Below are 24027 nucleotides of genomic sequence, written 5' to 3'. Positions count from 1 at the left end.
GTATAACCAGATAAAATATGTGTTTCTGGAAACTTTTAAATTATTTAAATACTAATAATGCAAGTAAAAAAAAAATCCCCCTTGATAAGTTGATTGTGATTACTGTGATTTGCATGTAAGTAATTCAAATTTATAACCATTTTAATTTTCTGCACCAATGTTATTCAATGTGGGTGGTGTAAGTGTATGACTGGTAATCGTTCTTAAATCTTTAACCGACAGAGCCCACTGAATTTCTCGACGGTACTTTGATAAGGCTGTAGGAGCAGCCGTAGTTAAACTGCTTCAACTAGCTAGATTGTCCTGGCACTGACTCGAAAATTAGGTAGCACAGAGAGAATGAATATTGTTATGTCGTTTACGTATACTGTTAATGTATACTGTTATTACTGTATCTAAGATTGGATTTAGGTATAATATAGGTTAATAAAGCAAAACAATCTTAGCCGATGTCAAATGAAGAGAAAAAAAAGATTAGTATGTACCTAAATATGCATTAAGATTGTTAATAAAGGCTTCTTTATCTTTATCTTTAATTAGCACAAGTAAATCAATATAAAGCCAAGTGAACAATAGCGAACATTGTGCTTAGTGCGAGTTTTTTAACGTTCTCGATAGCGTAAAAGTTATCTCGTATGGAGTTGGAACGTTTGTCTATGTTTGCCGCTAGAGGCGCTGTTCTAACTGCATACAACTTTGAGTTACCTTTTACGCTATCGAGAACGTTAAAAACTCGCACTAAGCACACGGCAAGGCAAGGCTATGCGTCGTGATTATCGCCTTATCATTGTCGCCGGTGACTGGCTCCTGCGTGGGCAGGACTCGGAACGTTACTTCGATAAGGCAATGCGTCATGATAATCGCCTTATCGTTGCTGCCACTGACTACTCCCCGAACCCTGATCACGCAGGAGTCAGCCACTAACACTAGGAGCATGCTTAGGGCCCCGGTAACCGTACTCGTCGAATTCGGCAACTCAATGCCTCAACTCAACCGATGCATCAGCCCTCTGAGTTTCACGCCGGGTCTTATCAGCAGGTCGCGATTCCAATCCGGTAGTAGATTGATTTGCGAAGTAGTTGCTCTTCAGCTGTTATCAAATCAAATCAAATCAAAGTCTCTTTTGGAGGCGCTCGGGCAGCTGTTAGCAAATTCCATCCCTTCTTGGCTGAACTTTTGCTCGCCCCTTTCCTGGTGAAACCGGAAAGGCCTTCGGGCCACAAATAATCATTCCTTAAAAAAAAGTTTGTCATCGGATCCTCAGTGGGAAAAAAAATGGTAATCATATTATTTAACAACAAGCGAAATATCAGCTCATTTGCCTTTATTTTTTTTATTTTAACTACAAGCAGTCGACTGCTGCCACATCTGTGCTAGCGCTGTGACCCCAGAGTATATCTTGGCCTCCAACAGTAACCACTAAGCCACTCCGATCCCGTTCCGTGTCAGTCCAGCGGTACTTGGGTCTTCCTACGAGACGACGTCCCTCCTGTACACCGGCTTCACAGCCGAAACTCGCTCCGTTCGTAGGTACTACAAGGCCGAAACTCGACGTAGTGGCCAGTCATATTTCCATGCATTATCCATAATATGCATCTCTACTTTGTTTTTCGTGGATACTGCAGTGAGTTGACACCGTCATTGATACCAGTTTTAATATTTACCATCAAACTTTTCACTACATAAAGAAAACTTCTTGTCAGTAAACTAAAGTTACTCGCGTCCAAACAAGAAAGGCGAGTTTTTTGCATGGATGGGCAAACGAGCTCACTGTCGTCGACATTACAAACTTATTGCCGGCACCCTTCTTGGTATCATACTCAGACTCAGTTGCTGCCCATTCTCCGTTGAATTGTTTAGTAGCCTTTTATGACACTAGCGGAAAGAGATGAGGTGGTGCAATTGTATGCCGCCATCAGAGTGGCAGAATGTGCTTATCGGAACACACGCTGCCTATACATGCTTTTCCACTAAGTTTAATAGACGAAACTAGGCAGCAGTTGTTCCTTGCCAAAACATGTCTTTCGTTCTTCTGATGTTCATCTTAAGGCCCACCCGTTTAGCTTAAGCTTTGACCTCTTTTTTTTTCTACCGAACCTACTTCCTTTTTCTCTATCTTGTCCCGGGTAGCCTAAAGAGCTATTCCAGCTACTCACGGTCTGGTAAATGAGTTCACGACCTCAACCTGAGAGTTTGCACACTCTTTAGCAAGAGCAGTTCTTCCCAGAATCTAACCCCAGCGCGGAACACGACTCGCAAAAGATCCAGCGAGAAACTCAGTGAGTTGTGCTATGGGTTAGTTCACACGTCGAACTCTTCGTCATAATAGACGAGTTCGATGAAGACGGTGACATAGCCTTAGACTTTAGCCTGGTGTTGTGTAGAGATTATTATGGTCCAGCAAGGATGATATAGTATTAAGACTTTACTACTATTATACTACAGGGTCCGGGTTCGATGTCAAACATTTTTATATACGGGACCTTAGTATACTTGTCACGTCTGTTTTCAGCGGCAGCAAGAAACAATCCTTATACTTCGGTCTGTATATCAATATAGCTAAAAACTGACAAATATTCACTTACGATTTGAGCAATTTAAAATATTTACCTGCCTATATTTAAATTTGTTTTCATATCACTATTTCGATATTTTTTCTGATAAAACAGTATATAAATGTAGATTTTTCAGGCACGAATATTACATTTTCACAAACATGATAAGCTGATACAAGTTAAACTCAATTAAGGACAAAGAAACAATTTCTTTATTATTTTTTTATAAATATAATTCCATAGAAAAAATTAGATTTTTAACAACAGAAAACAATAAAAGTCAGCATTCGTCAAACGTCGCTCATTTCCACATCTTCAATAGTTAAATCGTCGAGCATTTCGGCCAGTGTAATACGAGGAAGTGACGGATCGATCTCGTCTGTATCCACAGCAATTCTGCTAGTATCTTTAAAAATATTAACATTCTGTCTGAATGCAGGATCCTCTTCGAGATCATCAAGGAAGTCATTGTAGTCACTGAAAATGAAAGATGCACCATATAAATTTACAATACTGCTATACGTGAACTACAGTTTTTTTTTAAATATTATCTTGTAGGCAGACGACCATACGGTCCACTTGATGATGAGTGGTTACCGTCGCCCGTAGACTTCAGCAATGCCAGGGGCAGAGCCAAACCGCTGCCTACCGTTAATTACTCTCCACAAGCCTCGTTTGAAGAACATGTCATAGCGCTCAGGAAACACCGTGGAGGGAAGCTCATTCCAAAGCCGAATGGTACGTGGCAAAAAGGATCTCTGGATGACCGCAGTGTGGATGACCACAATGGCTCCAGGTAGTATGGATGAACTCTACTCCGGGCGGTGCGATGGTAAAAACGAGATGATGGTAAAAACGAGATGATGGAATCATCTCAAACAATTCTTCATATATGGGTGAATGAAATTACGGCCCTAAGTTGTTATCGAAACTCACAGATACAATAACGTGAATGTAACCAGAAATCTTGAGACATCAGGTTTAAGTCTCCATAGTAGTGTAACGTTTGTCCTACCCCTCATGCCAAAACCTGTTACTGCTTCGGGGCAGGGACGAGCAGTGTGGTTGTTCCTATCCACAACCATGTGGGCTCTCGAGACGCCATACAATGAGTAAAGTATTATCTAGAAAAGTTCTGTATCGCACTGATGATAATTTCACGATCATTTTGCGTACGTAAAAGCTTGTTCCAAACAACAAAATCTGGAGTCGGTCTACCGAGTCGTAAAATCTGCTCGGCGGAAGGTGGCCCCTTTTGGTGCTCTACAGGGCAATGGCAAACGCCCACATTACAAATTACTGAAGTAAACTTCCAGTTTTGGACATTTTAATCAAACCTACCACTACGTGCCGACGACGCATCTGATTATTAAACAAGATACTTACTCATTAGTGGAGCTGAGGCCTTCGTGAAACTCTTCGGCCATGTGTTTGAGTTTCCAAGCACGTGCTCTCCTCCGAGCCGACTTTTCACCATAGAACTTTTTCACCAAAAACACGTCGGGAATGTTACTTCGATCCAGTTTATCGAAATTTGTATCATTAACGTTTGATTCACTTAAATTATATCTAGAAAATGAAAACAAATATTTGCTGTGAATTATTAAGAATCTTTTGTTTTATAAGACTATTTTAAGAAACTACAAATAATAAATTATGACTTAAATCTGTGGCATTATTATAACAGCTGAATTCATGCCCCTCTCACTGCTTTATGCAAAGTTATACATCAAATTTCTAGTTTTCAACTAGCATCAACAGGTCGGCACAAGTTAACAGTCGTAGAAGTATATTATTATGCTGGAACCCCTAAACACCGTAAGTGGATACCGCTAATCACCTTGACACATGAGCTGTTTTGCCTTTGAGCCCGCAACACATGGCGTATTATAAATTAGCTGGTGACATATATTTTGCTATTAAAGAAAAAAAAATAGTTATATAATCACCCTAGAACGGTGTCGCCCGGTTTCAGGATGTGTCCTAGATGCGTCCTAGTGTGTACGGGACTAATGTCCATGCCTAATTCGCTGGCTTTAACGATCCAGACGTCAGCAATCACGTGTTTGTTAGACACCATACCCTGTCCCGGGAAAGATTTCTTTTCCTAAAACAAATTATTTTATTTTAAAAATCAGTAAATAGAATAGTAATATATTATAATTTATTACAATAACATTTGGGTTATATTATTTTTTTTGCACTTTTGTTTCTTTTGTGTAGACACTTTTTCTTTCGATTTCTTTTTTTATTATTACTACCTATTCACTGGTAGCTTAAGCTATTCCAGCTACGCCCGGACGGGTAGGTGAGGTCACAGGCTCAACCTGAGAGAATTTGATAACACTAGCACCACTACCACTTCTACCACCGAATCAGAATCACAAACTGCTGAGAAGATGCAGTGAGAAACTCAGTGTGCAAAGGACAAGGGCCACTCTTATCTCACCATTAAAATACCCTTAAATTTTATAATAAATATGTAAAAATGAAATGTTTAAGTTGGTAAATTATAGTTATACTATGAATTAGCTTACATGTTCTTTCAGTATATCAATATCCATAACAATATATTCCACCAACTGTTTAGGATTACATATGGGTGAAAAAGGATTTCTCCAGTAAACAGTGGATGATACATCGCAAACTGAAAACAAAAGAGTAATTTCAGAGTGTTATATATATTTCTTCACTTTAAAATTAACAGTAATTACTAGATTTTATTACTGTTAATTTGTACCTATTGTCGTCCTATTGTAATAGGGCCTAGCAAATGTGTGGTCTGTTATAAAGTATGTGTTGTGTTCACATTGTTTTTTAAAATATTTTATTTAGTTACAGCTCAACAATGCTATTGTTTTTTTGAAATCACTTTATGGTAAATTTTGTGACTTTTTAGAAATAAAACAGCATTTTTCTTCAATTTTACTCTTTAAATGTTTGGTTAACAGTACCCTTACGTGATCCTTATTGATCCGGTTCCGGTTGTCTTGTACGCTAGACGTTTGCTAAACACTCCCGATAAAGAAGTGAAAATCAGTGAGAAATAATAAGCCCACCTTTAAATAGTGCAACACCAAATATTTATGGAACGTGTGTTCATCGTTATGAATCATAGTGAACTTAAAAACACATTTAAAAAGTGATAAATCCTGTACTCAAAATCTAGTTAACATTGTTCGAGATCTGTCAAAGCGATAAATTGTGCTGCTACCCGCAACAGCGATACCAATTTAAGAAAAAGAAAAAAAAAAAAAAAAAAAAAAACAACATTACGTTCAGAAACTAGTTTCAAATTCCGCTCAACTTTACGTTTCGTTTCACATAAAAATGTCGTTGTCACCTGAGATGTCACTGCTTTTATCTAAAATGACGGAACAATTGAACTTGCAAACTGCTACAATTACGGAAAATATAACTGCAGCCATATTACACCAAGTCGACGAAAAAATAAAACCGATCATAGAGGAGAACGAAAAACTGAAGCAGGAAGTTGAGACATTAAACAAAAAGATTCTTACCCTCGCGTCTATTACCAGGAAAAACAATATATTAATTCATGGCTTACCTGAAGAAAATGATGAAAAATTCGAAGATCTAAGTAACCTTGTAAAATCAACATTGTGCGGAATCGAAGTGGAAATTAAAACAGAAGATATTAACATACTTCAGAGACTAGGGAAAAAAGGATCCAGAGATGGCAAAACTAGACCAATTTTGCTTGCTACCACGAGCCTACAGAAGAAAATCCAGATTTTGAAAAATAAAAAGAAATTGAAAGCTGACATATACATCACGCACGATCTACCAAAGGAAGTACTTCTAGCCAAGAAAGGAAATAAAAACAAAAATTCCGGCGACAGCAAAAAAGACACAGAAAAAAGGAAAAGATCTGAAACTCCAAGCCCTGGCAACCCAATTGCAACAAATACGAAGATGCACAAGATAGATGCTTTTCAATACTTACGACAGAGATCACACTCCTTTTCAGAAAAAAAACACAAACAAAAACTAATACTCCATCAAGAACCGGAGGATTACAACCGACAACAACAAACAATCCAAGTCAACATTTATTTGAACTACAACTAAATACGTCACAGCTAAAACAACAAAATCAAATACTCCCAAGACGGCTGGTCACCGAGGGAGGATTAGACCATCACCCTCTAACAATAAAACAAAAATTAGATACTGCAACCCCAAATATTAGATCTACCCCAAGCCGATTGGTGGGGGATAGGAACCACAACCCCCCAATAACACAAGAAATCAATTGCGAACACAGCTACACGAAATCAAAAATTTATATTGCAGCCCTCAATGTACTTACACTGAAAAACGATGAAAGCCTTACAGAACTAGTATATGCGTTGAAACAGATTAAATGGGACATTGTCGGCCTGAGTGAGGTAAGGCGAATGGGAGAAAGAATTATTTCCCATCCAGACTTCCTTCTATACCATATAGGAACGACCCCAGGTCAGTATGGAGTTGGTTTTATTATAAAAAAATACCTCACAAACTATGTTGAGAGCTTTATAGGAGTATCAGAACGCATAGCACTGATGAATCTTAAGCTACCTGGGTACAAAGATCCATGGACCATCATACAAGTATACTCACCCACGGAACAATCCGATACAGTATCAATAGAGTCATTCTACCTAGACCTAAATAAAACAATCCAAGACTATGCTTACAAAAACCTTGTTGTGATAGGAGACTTCAATGGCCAAATTGGAGAACGACAACCAGAAGAAGACACAGTCTTGGGACCATTTGTGTATGGAAAAAAGGCCAGAAGCAGAAACGGAGAAAGACTTGTAAACTTTGCACAGGAGAATGGCTTGAGAATCTTAAACACAGTGTTCAAGAAGAAAGAAAGTAAGATGTGGACCTGGTCATCACCAGACGGGAAAACAAAAAACCAAATAGATTTTATAATGTCTAATAAAAGTAGATACTTCTCTAACATGAAAGTTATAAGCAATTTCAACTTCAATACAAACCATCGAATTATTCGAGCAGAACTAACGACAACCCCGCCAAAAAACTCAAGACCAAGAAACAATATGATGAACACAAAACCTACCAAATACCAAATATCCCAAATAGCCAACTCTGTAATGACAAAACTTATAGATTACAAAAAAGAGACAACAAACATGGAGGTGCAAGAAAAATACGACTGGTTAGAAGGAGCAATCAAAGCAGCTATTCAACAAGGGACTAATAACAAAGACCTATCTAACAAGTGGATGACTACCAAAACAATCAACCTTCTCAAACAAAGAGCTAACTTAATTAAAGAAAAAAATAGTAATGATAATCGAAAGCAAATAGCAAAACTCAGCAAAGAAATTAAAGAAAGTATTAGAAAAGATAGAACTCAAAAAAGAATGGAAACAATAGAGAGACACATTTTACAAACAGGAGGTATAAAAAAGGCACATAAGGAATTATCAAACAAAAAGGACTGGATCGTACAGATGAAAGATAGTAATAGCTTGAAGGAAAATCGAAGGCAAGGAATATTAGGAATTGCTAGATCTTACTACAAGAAATTATATGAAAACAACATAGAGGAAAAAGAAATAGAGTTGTTGGAATTCTCATCCGTGCCCAGCATCATACAGGATGAAATAGAATTCGCTATAGAAACTCAAAGAGACAATAAAGCTCCAGGACCCGACAGAATAAGTAACGAAGTACTAAAACAAGCGAAACAAACAATAACACCTATTCTCAAAGAAATCTTCAACGATATCATCAACACAGAAACGATTCCCCAGCAATGGACTAAATCCAATATAATCCTTCTGTACAAAAAAGGTGATCAGTACGATATTGGAAACTACCGACCCATAAGTTTAATGTCCAACCTGTACAAAATATTTGCAAAGATCTTGCTCAAGCGAATGGAGGGCAAACTCGACGAGCAACAGCCAATAGAACAAGCAGGTTTTAGAAGAAACTACTCAGTACTTGATCATATCCATGCTGTTAGGCAAATCATTGAAAAATATACAGAATATCAACTCATATACTATCTAGCATTTGTCGATTACACCAAAGCATTTGACTCATTAATACATGCAAACATCTGGGAGGCGTTAAGAGAACAAGGAATAGAACAAAAATATATAAGATTGATTAGAAATGTTTACAAAAACAGCTCGGCGTGCATTCAGCTAGAAAAGAAAGGAGATTCGTTTAAGATACAAAAAGGAGTAAGACAAGGAGATCCTCTCTCTCCAAAACTTTTCTCCTCTGTTTTGGAAATGATCTTCAGGAGCCTTGATTGGGAGAATCTGGGTTTAAATATAGACGGCCGCACACTAACACACTTAAGATTTGCCGATGACATTGTGTTATTCGCAAAAACACCGGGAGACCTAAATAGAATGTTAAACGAACTAGCCTCGGAGAGTGAAAAAGTAGGACTAAAATTAAATCCCGAAAAAACAAAAGTAATGACCAACGGAACCAAAAGCAGCATAAATGTAGGCAAGTCAGAAATTACCTATGTCGAAGAATATATATACCTCGGACAGCTGATATCACCTAAAGATAATATAAACAAAGAGATCAAAAGAAGAATTGCAAACAGTTGGAAGAGGTATTGGGATCTGAGAGAAATAATGAAAGATAAAAACCTTCATATAGGAACAAAAGGCAAACTATTCAATGTTTGCATTCTACCAATTTTAATGTATGGAAGCCAAACATGGGCCTTAACAAAAAACATAACCAATAGAATTGCTATTTGCCAACGAGCAATGGAAAGAAGCATGATAGGAGTAAAAAGGAAGGATAAAATAAGAAACACTAACATTAGGAAAAATACTAAGACACAAGACGTAACTCTAAAAATAAAAAGACTAAAATGGAAGTGGGCGGGACACATGGTCAGAGGAAAAGAAAAATGGAGCAAAATAACTACACATTGGTACCCAAGGGAAGGCAAGAGGAAAAGAGGCAGGCAACAAAAAAGATGGGACGATGATATCAGGCAGGTTGCGGGCATAACATGGAGTAGAGTAGCCAGAGAGAGATCAGAATGGAGTAGGTTAGAGGAGGCCTTTGCCAACTGGCAAACGGACTTACAGAGAGTAAACAAGCACCAAATACACCAATTTTAATTTTCTAAAATACATATATATATACATATATCAGTATAAGTGCAGTAATATAAGAAACTTAATTTTATATCTGTTTTCCGAATAAAGGGCTCTATTATTACCCTTACGTATTGTTACTCTCATTGTATTTTATAACAAGTGTGTGACTCTATAGACCGGAACCCTACACACCTTCGTGGTAAAAATAGGCAGAGTGGTGACACCTAGGGTTGTGCGCTCCCCCTCGACCGGGTATCCGTTAATGGATTACACAGCGTTAAGAAAAAAGGGTTCTGCGCTCAGAGAGCTTTCCACCAGTAATTACGCAAATTAAATTTTTTGCGGGTACGATTTTATTACGCGGTGTTATGTCTACACTGCTGGTGTCAGCTATGTATTTGTGTTAAAAATATTATAGGACTACAGGAATTGGGCATCAGTATTGTCACATCGATATGAGTAGATTGGACGTCTGACTCTTTAGGCCACAACTTACCTTGTCCATTATTAGCGTCAATCAAATGAATTGTGCTAGTTACTCTGTGCACTAAACAAATTGGTGAAATGGATCCCAATTGTTGGGTAAGTTTCTTTGGAAGACACACAACACTGTCCTTAGATAGAGGTACAATTTCCACACTGAATGTAAATTTGTAGTTGTATATATTGCTATGTATGTCATGCGAAATTAGTTTCTTGGAATGTTGACATTTTATAGGCAGAACAGATTGAATAAAATCAACCATTTTGCGCGCATGATTCTCTGTTGAATAGAAGAAATCTAGTCCATCTGAAATTATTTAAAAATATGATAATTGACAATAAACATAATTAGATTTGCCGAGAAAACAGTGGTATCGGTTCTTTCATATCAATAATATCATTTATAGATTAAAATTATATATCAGTATTCACACTAGTGTTAGAGTTTGGTCTTTATTTTACCGCCATTAGAGTCTGAAGTGATCGCCCTCACCTATGATGAACAGCTATGACAATGACAATATCAAATCACTGGCTACCAGTGATGCTTTGTTTTATGAAATAATCTATTTCCCATGTTTTATAAGGAAAATCAGCTACAGTATTGATTCTACAAATCTGAAGAGTTCTAAAAATACCATAACAATATGCCAATCTATACTAATATTATAAAGCTGAAGAGTTTGTTTGTTTGAACGCACAAAACTCAGGAACTACTGGTCCGATTTGAAAAATTCTTTCAGTGTTAGATAAGTCATTCATTAAGGAAGGCTATAGGCTATTTAACGTCACGGTAAGGCCAATACAAGTGAAGCACCAATAAATAACATCCTATAATTCAAAAATATTTTCAATTTCTACGTAAATGAAGAGGCAGGTAAAATGTAGCATTATGCCAAAGTAATTATTCCACGCGGACTGAGTCGCGGGCAAAAGCTAATTAACAGATAAATCTTGTGCATTCTATTGTGATAAAAGGCAAGTTTTAGAAAACTTTACATACCATGCTTGGGCTTGATCCCTAGAGTATTTTCATGAGCCTTATGCTTCAATATCAATTGTTCAAGATAGTAAAATGTTTTCCTGTTATTAGCTCTTTGTCGTACTTGCACTAAAGCACGCCAGTAATCTTGAGCTTCTGAACGATGGCAAGCATCGCACATTTGATGTTGAATTGTAAATTCAACTATAAATGTCTGCTGGAGCACTGCTCCTCCGATAACTTCGCCTTGTACAGTTAGTTTTACCTAAAATTCAAAAGAGTTTAATAGCAACATCAAAATAGAAATAATTTAAAAAAAACCTTCAAAATATCTGATAACAATTACTGCATTTATAGTTTTAGCAAAAAAAGTTATATTTAATATTTTTGTTTGGTCACTGTTACATAATATCAATGTAAGCTGGTGACACAGCATTCATAAGTATATTAGTTGTATTCTTTTTAAGTCTTAGAATGAGAACCATTCTCAATACCAAATAAATGTTGCCCTGGACCATACACTAATGGCTAAGTATTATTGTTTGTATAAAGAAATGTATTTAATTTGGGAATGTTAATGGTAATCTATTTGGATACTTATTTATTTATATTCAATATTGCAAAATGTATGCGAAAATTTTTAATTATTGAACCAGTAATTTCAGACAACGTAGATTGAATGAGCAATATTGTCCTTATATTTAATAATTACATTTGTGAATATATTTGAGACTGACTGAAACATATTGATAATATCTGTTTAATATATTTTCCTTTTATTTTAACTTTTATTTTCTTATGAATTTTAATACTCATTTTGAACTCTTTATTCTCAATCAATACAATTAATGTTAATCATTACTTGAAACCTTTCTCACTTTAATTCTAAAACTGGATAGGAAGTATTCTCACTATTATTGGATACTTCTAGATATATGCAAACAACATATTTGACAGTTCAAGACAGTTAAATCATCAAAATACCTTTATTCTCTTCGAATGTGGCTCAGTCCAAGCAAAACCAGCATCAATTAACTTAACTCTGCTCAATCCTTTTAATCTCTTGAGACAGAGAGCTAAGAGTTCACGTGACTCTAATGCACACACAACCCACTCAGAGGGTGGTTGCAAATATCTAAAAAAAAATTTTGATGATATAACTTGAAAATTACATATATTTTCAATGATGATATGCAAAATTGTGAAGAGTTTCACGTTTATAAATAATCAACAAGTGTTTACTGACTTCATTAATATTTATTTTATAAAACATCAAAAGAAGAAAGAGAAAGTCTCTCGCTATTGCAATGGATTTGCTACTGGAGCTAAACCCAAACGAGGATTAACGTCAGGCAGACGGCCAGTGCAAATCTCTGGTGAAATTGATGCCCTATGCAGCATGATAAGAAGACATAGTGGGCTGCCGCATTGCACATGCCATTATAAGGGGTCATATAATGTGAAATAAGTGCAAGAAGCAAATTATTCACCATCTCCTTATAGATATAGAGAATCTGCCAGAAGATCTAAATTATAGTACTTAATAGTAAGTACAGCTGATTCTCAGAAAATATAACGACAGAACAAATTGTAAGACTGTTTACTGTCACAGTTTCAAATTCAGTGTAATTATCCACGTTTTTAACTTCTTTCTGTCTTAATCAGATAATATTACCTTTCACAACCCCTACAGAAGAATAATGTCGCTTGTTTGGGTATTCCATCTGTGATGTCTACATGAGCCCTTAAACAAGCTACACACATATTTGAGGGGTTTGCTTCTATAGGTACAGCACACTGACAGCACAATCTGTAATAGACATTTTATTTTCTAAGTGCTCTTGAAACTATTCGAAGTGTAATAGTGTTTAATAATCCTATATTTACATAAATCACTAAAACTCCTATTCATACATACATTCGTGTATTGTTGCTTAAAGAAGCGTTTTCTGGAGCAAAGTATTCCATCTTCATTTAGACTCAACACACGCGACACAAAATTTAGTTTCTAGTCACTGTTTAAAGAAAAATGCTTTTCACAGTAGACCAATAACAGCAGGTTTGTACGAACATAACCTCTTCATTTTTTCTTTTTTTTTAGGGATTTTATGACCTGATAACTAAGACTTTTAAGTCATGTTTTATTTTAATTTATATTCATATTTTTATGCAAAATGATATGGAGTGAAATGAAATGAAGATGATTAATTTAAGACATTAATCAACTGGAATGAAATGAAATTAAATGAGATGAGATGATATGGGATGAAATATAATCTTAGTAAAATGATGGTCAATATTTACTGGTGGTAGGAGCTCTTGGCCGTTTTCCAATTACAGCACAAGAGCGCATTATGCGGCATATTGCTCAACTAATCTTCAGCATAATTCGGCATTATGCGTCACTGAGTCGCATTATGCTCTGTAATTAACCATTACTTAATGGTAGTTTTCCAATCATAATGCGACTCAGTGACGCACAGTGCCGAATTATGCTGAAGCTTGGTTGAGCATTATGCCGCATAATGCGCTCTTGTGCTGTAATTGGAAAACGGCCCTAGTGAGTCCGCGCGGGTGGGTACCATCACTTGAAAGCTATAATGGTAAATATTAGAACAGACTGATCAATGACACGTTTGACATGCTCATGATGGTGCAATTCCAAGAATATTAGGATCTTAGGGTTAGAATATTAGGATCATTTTATGCATTTTGAAGCCTTAAAGCCAAGTTAGATTTTCTAGACCGTAATAGGCATCACATCACCTACTTGGTATTGGGTTCCACCCTTTTTATACGATTTGTAGAATTGTTGTTACTATAAATTTTGCCAAACTTTCAGACATATTAAATACCTTCTATGCCTTGGCTACATTTTTGCCTAGTCTTGTAAATAGTACGTTAGCTCCTCAGTCTTAATAAAATTCTAGTTAACGCAATTAATGGTTATAGTCCAAATAGCATCCATATATTTTATTGTAGCTTTAGGTGCATAATATTTTGAATCCAGAAAATTCTAGTTAACGCTATTAATGGTTATAGTCCAAATAGCACCCATATTTATTGTAGCTTCAGGTGCATAATATTTTGAATCCAGAAAATTCTAGTTAACGCTATTAATGGTTATAGTCCAAATAGCACCCATATTTATTGTAGCTTCAGGTGCATAATATTTTGAATCCAGACCAGTTCGATTTTTTTCTATGTATTTCGAAGCGAAATAAATAATTTTCAGATTCAATTTCATATCGAATGTGTCGAATCAAAGTGACTCAAACTGCTTTCGCGACTTTATCAGATCTAGACAAATTTTTACGTCTTCTTAGCTTTCATGGACCCATCAAAAAGTTTCAAGACTTAAAAATGTTTAAACCAAAATTCAAAATCACTTTTAATTCCTTTCGTAACTTTTAAAATTCTTATAAAACATGCATTGCAAACCCATAGATACTTTAAATACACGTTCATTATGTGCCTGTGCCTACTCTTGGTTTCCCTTTCCCCCCTCGTACCTCATACCGCTCGCATCCGCCCATCGGCACTGGACGGATCGTTACGTAAAGAATTTGTGATTTTCGTAACCAGTTCGATCCTACTTTGCTGCCTTTCTACTAAATTTTCAAAAATATTATCGAAATGTTTCCTACTGTCTGCAGAGTAGGCCGTTTGGCTACGAAGACAGTAGTAAACAATGCTACTGAAAAAGCATCACTGGTGACTGGAGCCGCTGTGAACAAACGTGACTATGCAGCCAAGGCTTCCGGCAAAGGGCAAGGTAAGGTAGTTGCCGTTATTGGTGCCGTAGTGGATGTTCAGTTTGAAGACAACTTGCCGCCGATCCTAAATGCCCTTGAGGTGCAAAATCGATCTCCCCGCTTGGTCTTGGAGGTGGCGCAGCACTTGGGAGAGAACACTGTACGTACCATTGCCATGGACGGTACTGAAGGCTTAGTCCGTGGGCAACCCGTACTCGACTCTGGCTCACCCATTCGTATCCCGGTGGGAGCTGAAACCCTCGGACGCATCATCAATGTAATCGGCGAACCGATTGACGAGCGCGGTCCCATCCCAACCGACAAGACTGCTGCTATCCATGCCGAAGCTCCAGAGTTTGTCGACATGTCTGTGCAGCAGGAGATTCTCGTAACTGGTATAAAAGTCGTCGATCTGCTCGCTCCTTATGCCAAAGGTGGAAAGATTGGGTTGTTTGGCGGAGCTGGTGTGGGCAAAACTGTATTGATTATGGAACTGATCAACAATGTTGCCAAAGCCCATGGTGGTTACTCTGTGTTTGCTGGAGTAGGAGAGCGTACTCGTGAAGGCAATGACTTATACCACGAGATGATTGAATCTGGTGTGATTTCTCTAAAAGACAAAACATCCAAGGTAGCTCTAGTATATGGTCAGATGAACGAACCTCCTGGTGCCCGTGCTCGTGTGGCCCTTACTGGTCTCACCGTTGCTGAATATTTCCGTGATCAAGAAGGACAGGATGTACTGCTCTTCATTGACAACATTTTCCGTTTCACTCAGGCTGGATCAGAAGTGTCTGCTCTGCTTGGTCGTATCCCATCTGCTGTAGGATATCAGCCTACTCTGGCTACTGACATGGGTACTATGCAGGAAAGAATTACCACCACCAAGAAAGGTTCCATCACATCTGTGCAGGCTATTTATGTACCAGCTGATGACTTGACTGATCCTGCTCCAGCCACCACTTTTGCTCACTTGGATGCTACCACTGTACTTTCTAGAGCCATTGCTGAATTGGGTATCTACCCAGCTGTGGATCCTCTTGACTCAACATCCCGTATCATGGACCCCAATATTATTGGAGCTGAGCACTACAATGTTGCACGTGGAGTTCAGAAAATTCTTCAGGACTACAAATCCCTGCAGGACATTATTGCTATTTTGGGTATGGACGAGTTATCTGAAGAAGACAAGTTGACAGTGGCACGTGCACGTAAAATTCAGAGGTTCCTCTCACAACCTTTCCAAGTAGCTGAGGTGTTCACTGGACATGCGGGTAAACTAGTACCACTTGAGGAAACCATCAAAGGATTCTCCAAAATTCTAGCAGGGGACTATGATCACCTACCTGAAGTTGCATTTTACATGGTTGGACCCATTGAAGAAGTTGTAGCTAAAGCAGAAACACTTGCCAAAAATGCATAAACAGGACAGTACTGTGTCATAATATTAAAATCGTGTAGAGTAATTTATTGAAAATTTGATGTATCACTAGTAATTATAATAATCAATACAAATTACACATCTGCTTCTGAAAATATATACATCAATAAATGTGTAAAAATAAAAGTGGTTTTTCTTTTTGTAATAGATTTTATTACTTTTTGTTTTATGAATATAAATTCTACTAATTTGACATATGTCTAAATTGTTTATTAATTTAATAGGTATGTATAGGTACATATAACCTACACACTAAATGGTAAAGACAAAACAGGTCAGCATACCTAAAGTAGATTATTGTACGTTAACAAAATAAAAATTATTAGTTTTTGACTAACTTTATTGTTTTCAATAAAAAAAATCCTTTATACCATCATTGAAAAAATATCAATAACCATAAAGGAAATGAATCTGATTCTTTCGGATCGGCGGTTATGGTCGAATTTCGACCACTGCCTCTTGGTACTGGTAATTTTATTAGAGTTGTGAAAATATATTTTTTATCCTTAAACCTAAATAGGTCATCAAAAATCTCTTCAATTTCGCTTTTCAAGCCTCCTACAGGATTCTTTTGATCTGTTCTGTTCTCAGAACGTGATCCGACCAACGATCGAAACGATTATGGTTTAAAATTTTATTTAAACTAAATAGTATACATTCTCCTGTCCTAAGTTTAGTAATAATAGACAGTAATATTGTTTTACATACCCTAAGGCTGTCCTTTACAAAGACCTACTACTAATTCTGACCCACTATACAATTATATTCCTTTATCAACAAAAAGTACCTATTTATTGTTTCCTGTATTATTTTCTTCGGTTTTAGCGAGTCGTAGGCAGAATTATACTATTACTATTACATACTGTTCTTGCGCTTAATTCCCAGAAAGGAGAACTTTCAAGTATTCGAAGCGTCGAAAATAGTAAAATGAAAAGAATTAGATTAAACTGCCTAAGAAGTTAATTACGCTATTAATATTTACCCCTCTGTAGATGGGCTGCGGATTGCCAGAAATGTAAGAACATGTCAAATCATAGCAGTCGTTTTAAGTTTACTTAGACCTAAACTTCAATATTTTTTACTGATGGTAGGGTCTCTGTGAATCCGCACCGGCAGGATTTTTTTATTTTATTGCTTAGGTGGGTGGACGAGCTCACGGCCCACCTGATGTTAAGTGGCTACCGGAGCCCATCGACACCTATCTATAATGTAAATGCTGCCACCCACCTTGAGATATGAGTTCCAAGGCCACAGTATAGTGAGGTACAACAGCTGCCCCCCCCTTTAAACCGAAACGTATTAATAATTTTGCGGGTTTGATTTTTATTACACGATGTCATTCCTTCACCGTGGAAGTCAATCGTGAACATTTGTTAAGTACTTATTTCATTAGAAAAATTGGTACCCGCCTGCGGGATTCGAACACCGGTGCATCGCAAGACACGAATGCACCGAACGTCTTATCCTTTAGGCCACGACAACTGTACCACTACCCGGCCTATTTCTGCCGCGAAGCAGTAATCGTTTCGATTTGAAGGGTGGGGCAGCTGTTGTTACTATAATGAGACCTTAGAACAAATATCTCAAGGAAGGTGGCGGCATTTACGTTATAGATGTCTTCGGTAACTTCACACCAGGTGGGCTGAGTTCGTCCACTCATCTATAGGTAACTCAAAAAAAAAACAACAGTTCAGTGATTTGCGATTCTATACCCCACCACTCCTTGGAAACATTTAATGTTCATTTTAGACAAATCTAGCTTAGGAAACTATCTCACTTACTTTACATTTTGTACTTTGTGAATCATGAATAGATCAAGTTAAATAGTAATCATGGTATGTAATTGTAATAATAAAAAAGGAATATGTAGGTAATGAAATTAAAAAAAGTCAGTTTTTAAAATTTATTTTTATCGCTTTCCACCAACTCTAGGTGCTGCTTTTTGACTGACTTTAGCAGCCTTTGCTTTAGGTTGTGATTTAGCCTTCGTAGGAGGAGCTGTAGTCTTCTTGGCAGCTTTAGTTGATTTCTTTTGTTCCTTTGCCGCCCTTGAAAATAATTTAAAATTGAATTCCCTGGTTATTTTTATTTATATCTTATCTCATCTAATTAAATAAACAATGATTATGAAATGGTGCTATCAGAATTAAAAACTGCATTTTTGCTGCCACTACTGCTTTTCAGCTAGAAAGGTAAGACTACTGTTTTACAATACTGAGACTTTAATGTACTCTAGTGAAAGTAAAACATTAATAACTATTTATTTTCAATTTTAATACTGACACCTAGCATTTAATTTCCTATATACACAAGACCTTTCATATTGTCATAGGAATACATTTTTGGATATGTGCTGACCTAAAATAGAACCGCCCCATGGCTTCTCATATGTTCCGTAAAAAGTCACTAAGGGATTAGCCAGAGAATCAGCAGAAAGAAGCATCCTTAGAGTATTTATTATATAACACCAGCATACTGCAATTGTTAATCAGCATTTGTCAGTAATGAGGTGTATTGTAAGCCTGTAAGTAGGTACACTTATTTCTGCCACCACACAGCAGTCATGCATTTCAGTTTGAATAATAAGATAGGCATTATACTATACAATTATTATTATTGACAGTTCAAATTCATATTTGAAGTTAGATTGCGGCATTCTTACTGTTATGTTTAAGCTCCTAGGAACCACTTCACACTAGGTGGCCAGTGAACTTATTTACCCATATGTATAATGAAAAAATAATGAAGTAAAACAAATAAATGGAGTGTTATTTCTTCAGAAATTTTCAGGCAAATTAACATTTTACTAAAATTACTCAGATATATGTACTTTTTCCTTAAGGTATCAATTTGTAGACTAACTTTTAGATCATAGTCATCATAATTTAAATTTCTACAGTACTTGTCTTTGTTACATGGATATCTGCCTATAAGGTGATTGCTTAAAATGAAGTTGACAGTAAGTTCACCTATCCATGTGCACCAACAATTAATAGTGCTGCTGTAAACATTTTCTGTTCCAAAACAACAATATGTGACAAAATAGTTTACATTGTTAAAAAAAATTTCAACATTCATATTTTTTTATTTCTTCTGTTTATTATTAAGATGAAATAAACGTTTTCTGACCTCCTGGTGTTTCACTTTTTTTTTTACATATTTTAACCAACTGCCTCAGCATATTTAGGCATTAGTTTTGGCTTTGATTGGAGGGTGGAGACCATTTTCAGAGAGCAAATAAATGGTGAAGTTATTTGGTCACTGGTTAAAAATGGTAATCAGATAGATTTAATAGGCTTATTGTAGATTCATCTTATTATAATAGTAGTTCTTATAATTAAATTGAGTATATTAATATTCTAAACCTACTTAATGGCCTGTTCTCTCTGCGCTTTACGTACTTCAGGCTTCATATTACGCTTAGCCATAATGTCACTAAGTGAAGCACCAACAATCGCACGTTGGAACTTTTGGGTCCTTCTAGTACGTTTCTTTGCTTGTTCTTCCTCTTGGCCCTTTTTGAACTTGCGCCTAAAAATTTCAATAATGAATGTTAATAGAAAGCTGTTTCAGTTTATCCATAATTAAAGTGGTATATTTAATCTTATATCAGTCGTATACCATTTATGCTACATGATACCACTGCGCTCATACGTTAGGGTATTTCCATATTTTTTTTGATGCAATGTTTTGTAATGACATATTTTTCAAACAAGATTTGAATTGATACCTAATAATTAAGCAGAAACTCATCTGTGCCACTAGCACTGTATGTCTACAAGTCAAACCACTAACCATCAAGTGGAAAGTAAGCTCTTCAGCCTACTGCATATCATTAGTATGTTAAATTGGTTCCTACATTACTGTTTACCCCCAGTAAGATGCCACCTCAAATTGATTGTAAAAGTAATTGTTAGAAAAATATTAACAATCACAAAGAAAACCCACAGTATCACTCACCAATCTCACTCCAAAGTATCATTCCTTGTACTATGGGTACATATACAGCAATAAACACCCCGATAAAGGGCAAACAAAAGGTTTCATCACATGAATAATTGCCTGATGTGCACGAAATCGAACCCACAGACCCCTGGACCCAGCAGAAAAACGTTAGATAAATGCATTACAAATTGTTGTTTAAACGGAACCTTTACCTGTACAGGACAGTCCATGTTACTTTACGAGGATTCCTCCTCATCAAATGGGCGGCTTCACATTTTGAATTCAGGAATGTGAAGGTCTGAAACCATAATGTTAATATAGCTTTTTTTATAGTACCCTTAACAAACTTGATGAAATGCATATATGAGGATGAGAACAGAGTCAAATTTAAAACTGCATTTAACTCGATAGAGAATCAGAATAGCAAAATAACTAATGTTTGGTTAATTGTTTATATTGTATTTTAAAGTAGTTAATTATACATTAATATTTTTAATGGATTGTTATTACATTTATTTAGTTCTATGTACTGGTAATTGTATTTAAGAATAAGAAACGATTGTATAAGCTTGTTTTCGCATTGAAAACATAACCTGTCCTCGGTTTTGTAGTCTTCAATATCTACAAGACATTTATGATACATGGCCCCAAGCAATATAATCCTAGTCTAGATCTAATAAATAATTCCAATAAAATCGAAACAAAACTCACTTTTCCATCCACTTTAACCATGGTCTTGCCATGGCCTGGATATATTTTGTATCCACTATAGGCGCAAAGTCCGATCCTGAAAATTGATCACAATAAACAAAATTAAACCACATCACTCAACAAATATGTCATTTGGTAGAAAAAAATTCATAGGATTAACCAGATATTTTAAAATTATTCAATTGAACGTACTTCATTTTGACCTGACAAAACGAAAAGATTTAAGTATCATAGACAATAAGCGATCAAAAGACTTCGTCTGTGTTGCCAAGTGTTAGACGGTTAAATTTGAGAGCATAGATTATACATTTAATTTGAGAGGACTGGGTTTTGTAGGTGAAAAAACACTCCCCTTCATGGTTAATATAATTATAGTGCAAATACTTTGTAAACTATTATACCATTACAATATTTTATTTTTATAAAACTCTGAGATGTTGCTCAGTCCGTGTCTAGATGAGAAGTCATTGTCTTCACTGACAAGAAGACAATTATCTATTTTAAACATTTAATTAGGCATTCCAATAATCGAAATCTGTAACCTTACATGTGTTAAGTGTTGCCTGCCATTGCTTACATATTCAAACTCCAACACCAAGACTTGTTATTACGTTGTAGACGTCTATGGGCTCCAGTAACCACTTAACACCAGATGGGCAATGAGCTCGTCCACCCATCTCAGCAATAAATAAAAAAGAAAAATGCAATGGCTGACCCTAGGTCAAACGCCGCAACAGTGTCCTAAAGCAAAGCTTACCAATAAAAAGGTAATGGTATTTGTTTGGTGGTCCCAGCATAGTGTTATTGACTATAGCTTTCTCTGATCTGGTTAAGCCTGATCGGCAGATGTCTACTGTGCCGACCTCCGAACAATGATAGCAAAACTTGCAGTGAAGCAGCCCCGACTCATGATCGATCTTCACTATTATTGCACCATAATAACGCGAGACCTCATACAGCACGAGGAATCGTTTTAACTCTACAGGAACTGCAATTAGAAACCATTCCGTATTCGCCAGACCTTGCTCTAACGGACTACCATTTTTTTCGTGATTTTTAAATACATACATAATACGTACTTACGTACATGGGAACATAAATGCTATAATAAACCTAATAAACTATTCGCGGCATTTAATCTATACATATAAATAAAAATGGAGAGTCTGTTTGTAATATTGAAATAGCCTCTTTTTACTACATGCATATGAATATATATATATAAGGTACATTCACCAAAAGATTGTATTTTCCAATTTTTGTCTGTCAGTCTGTTCGTTCCGGCTAATCTCTGGAACGGCTGGACCGATTTTGACGGGACTTTCACTGATAGGTAGCTGATGATTTAAGGAGTAACTTAGGCTACTTTTTTTAGACTAGCTCCGCCCCGCGGCGTCACCCGCAGACCGTAGTTATTGTCGTACTGCGCGCAACATGGCGGGACTCGCCTATCAATAATAAAATTTAATGTTTCCGAAGCGAAGCGAGGGCGGGTCGCTAGTTGTATATATATGTATTTAAACCTTTTATGAGTATTCATGAAGACTAATAGATAAATTAAAAGCGTGGATATTGTACAACATAAAGTTGCGCAAGCCTATTGGTTTTCTTTTAAAAAACTAGTGCGCATGAGTTTTCGAAAAATACCAGTTGACAACGCAAGTTAAAATCGATAGGGATGTAGCGACTATAGTCTTGTCCGTTTTGAAAAATGTAATAGATTAACATAGACATAACATAACTCTAGAAAATAACCTAAAAATCAAAAGTAAAATTTGGATGTGCAATAATATAATGAACTGTGGTTACTAAAAATTGTTGGGAAATAAATATTGATTAACAGAATCAAAATACATATTCGAATTCACATTAAAATACTTTGATTTCTATTTATATTTTCAACAATAAAATATCTAGATGATTTGTCCGGATTTTTTAGAATTTCAGGTTGGATAAAATTATAAAATTGTAAATCGTACTTCAAAATTTCTTGATAATACAAAGATGTCCATTACTTTGCAGGACATCCTGAAGAAGATGAGGATACTTGATGATAAAATAGTATATGCCTTAAATACGTCAATTCCGACAGAGTCATTTAAAGCTAAAATTGATGCTACTGCAGCTTGTCATGATCTTTACTCTCAGATACGAACAGGGCATTCTGAAAGGGAAAATGTAATAAAAAATTGTATACTGGCAACTGCAGAATCAGTAAAAAAGCTAAAAGCAGTCAAAGAAGAAAAACCTAATGATTTAGAAGTTTTGAGAAACTTGAAAGCGGAGCAAAAAAAGGTGACTTAACATTTTTTTATTAATTTAATTAGTTACCATTATAGAGAGAAGAAAAGAAGTGACTTCAGGTTTAGCCGACTTGCTAATTTTGATAAGATCATAAATTAATCAGTGTTGCTTCAGAAATATATTGAAAATGAATAATATGTGTTATTAGCCCTGGTCATTTGAAAAACAAACAGATTATTATTATTTAATTAATTTAACTTGAACCAATAGTTATACTTAATCAGTAATATGGTGCTTCAAAAAAAACTGCTACATACTCTTCTTGGAATCAAATATTATTTTTTTGTGAATTATTATCTTATATTTTTAAATATCTAAATATATTTCGTCTTATTAATAACAAGAATGATAATGTTAGATATAAAAAGGAATAATTAAATGATAATTGTAGTAGTTTAATAAAATTTTAGTTTTTAAAAGTTAATCATTAAACTTAAGCTTTAGTGTTAAGAGCAGACTGCATAAGTTGTATGTAAAGGTTATATGGTTATGGATTAGCAATGTTTATTTCAATTCAACAGTAGTATTTTTTCAGTTGAGACTTCTTCAAACTGAACTTAGTGTAGAAGAAGTTATTCAAGAAAAGACAACAAAACTCTTTACAGAAAAATGTAGAAGCTACTATAAGCCCTGATATTTATGAAGACTGAAACTTGTTTTACCTTTTCCTGAATTATTATTGTATACATTGAATCAATAGTTCTTAGATGTAAATGTTTGTTTTATT

The 24027-nt window shown here is 35.9% G+C and overlaps 4 protein-coding genes across 4 annotated transcripts; 2 read left to right on the top strand and 2 right to left on the bottom strand.

Annotated features, from left to right (window-relative positions):
• Positions 1 to 2749: 2749 nt before the first annotated feature.
• Positions 2750 to 13249, bottom strand: LOC101739071 (60S ribosomal export protein NMD3). The gene is made up of 9 exons (XM_004925141.5): positions 13063 to 13249; positions 12820 to 12954; positions 12129 to 12279; positions 11166 to 11409; positions 10176 to 10469; positions 5093 to 5202; positions 4505 to 4662; positions 3942 to 4124; positions 2750 to 3032 (listed from the first exon to the last, which is right to left on the bottom strand). The coding sequence occupies exons 1-9, from the start codon at positions 13116 to 13118 to the stop codon at positions 2846 to 2848; spliced, it is 1518 nt and encodes a 505-aa protein (XP_004925198.1). The 5' UTR covers positions 13119 to 13249; the 3' UTR covers positions 2750 to 2845.
• A 1179-nt stretch (positions 13250 to 14428) lies between these two features.
• Positions 14429 to 16466, top strand: LOC119628329 (ATP synthase subunit beta, mitochondrial). The gene has a single exon (XM_038012989.2). The coding sequence runs from the start codon at positions 14781 to 14783 to the stop codon at positions 16320 to 16322; it is 1542 nt and encodes a 513-aa protein (XP_037868917.1). The 5' UTR covers positions 14429 to 14780; the 3' UTR covers positions 16323 to 16466.
• Positions 16467 to 18229: 1763 nt separating this feature from the next.
• On the bottom strand, positions 18230 to 21199 carry LOC692701 (ribosomal protein L24). The gene is made up of 5 exons (NM_001043766.1): positions 21189 to 21199; positions 20997 to 21072; positions 20498 to 20583; positions 19710 to 19871; positions 18230 to 18388 (listed from the first exon to the last, which is right to left on the bottom strand). Exons 1-5 carry the CDS (start codon positions 21191 to 21193, stop codon positions 18250 to 18252), a joined length of 468 nt encoding a protein of 155 aa, NP_001037231.1. The 5' UTR covers positions 21194 to 21199; the 3' UTR covers positions 18230 to 18249.
• Positions 21200 to 22325: 1126 nt separating this feature from the next.
• LOC119628908 (protein MIX23) lies at positions 22326 to 24014 on the top strand. The gene is made up of 3 exons (XM_038012986.2): positions 22326 to 22943; positions 23019 to 23291; positions 23836 to 24014. The coding sequence occupies exons 1-3, from the start codon at positions 22914 to 22916 to the stop codon at positions 23932 to 23934; spliced, it is 402 nt and encodes a 133-aa protein (XP_037868914.1). The 5' UTR covers positions 22326 to 22913; the 3' UTR covers positions 23935 to 24014.
• Positions 24015 to 24027: the final 13 nt, after the last annotated feature.

This window comes from Bombyx mori, chromosome 9, assembly GCF_030269925.1.
Source record: "Bombyx mori chromosome 9, ASM3026992v2".
Classification (NCBI taxonomy): Eukaryota; Metazoa; Arthropoda; class Insecta; order Lepidoptera; family Bombycidae; genus Bombyx; species Bombyx mori.
This window is presented reverse-complemented; position numbering and strand designations above follow the sequence as displayed.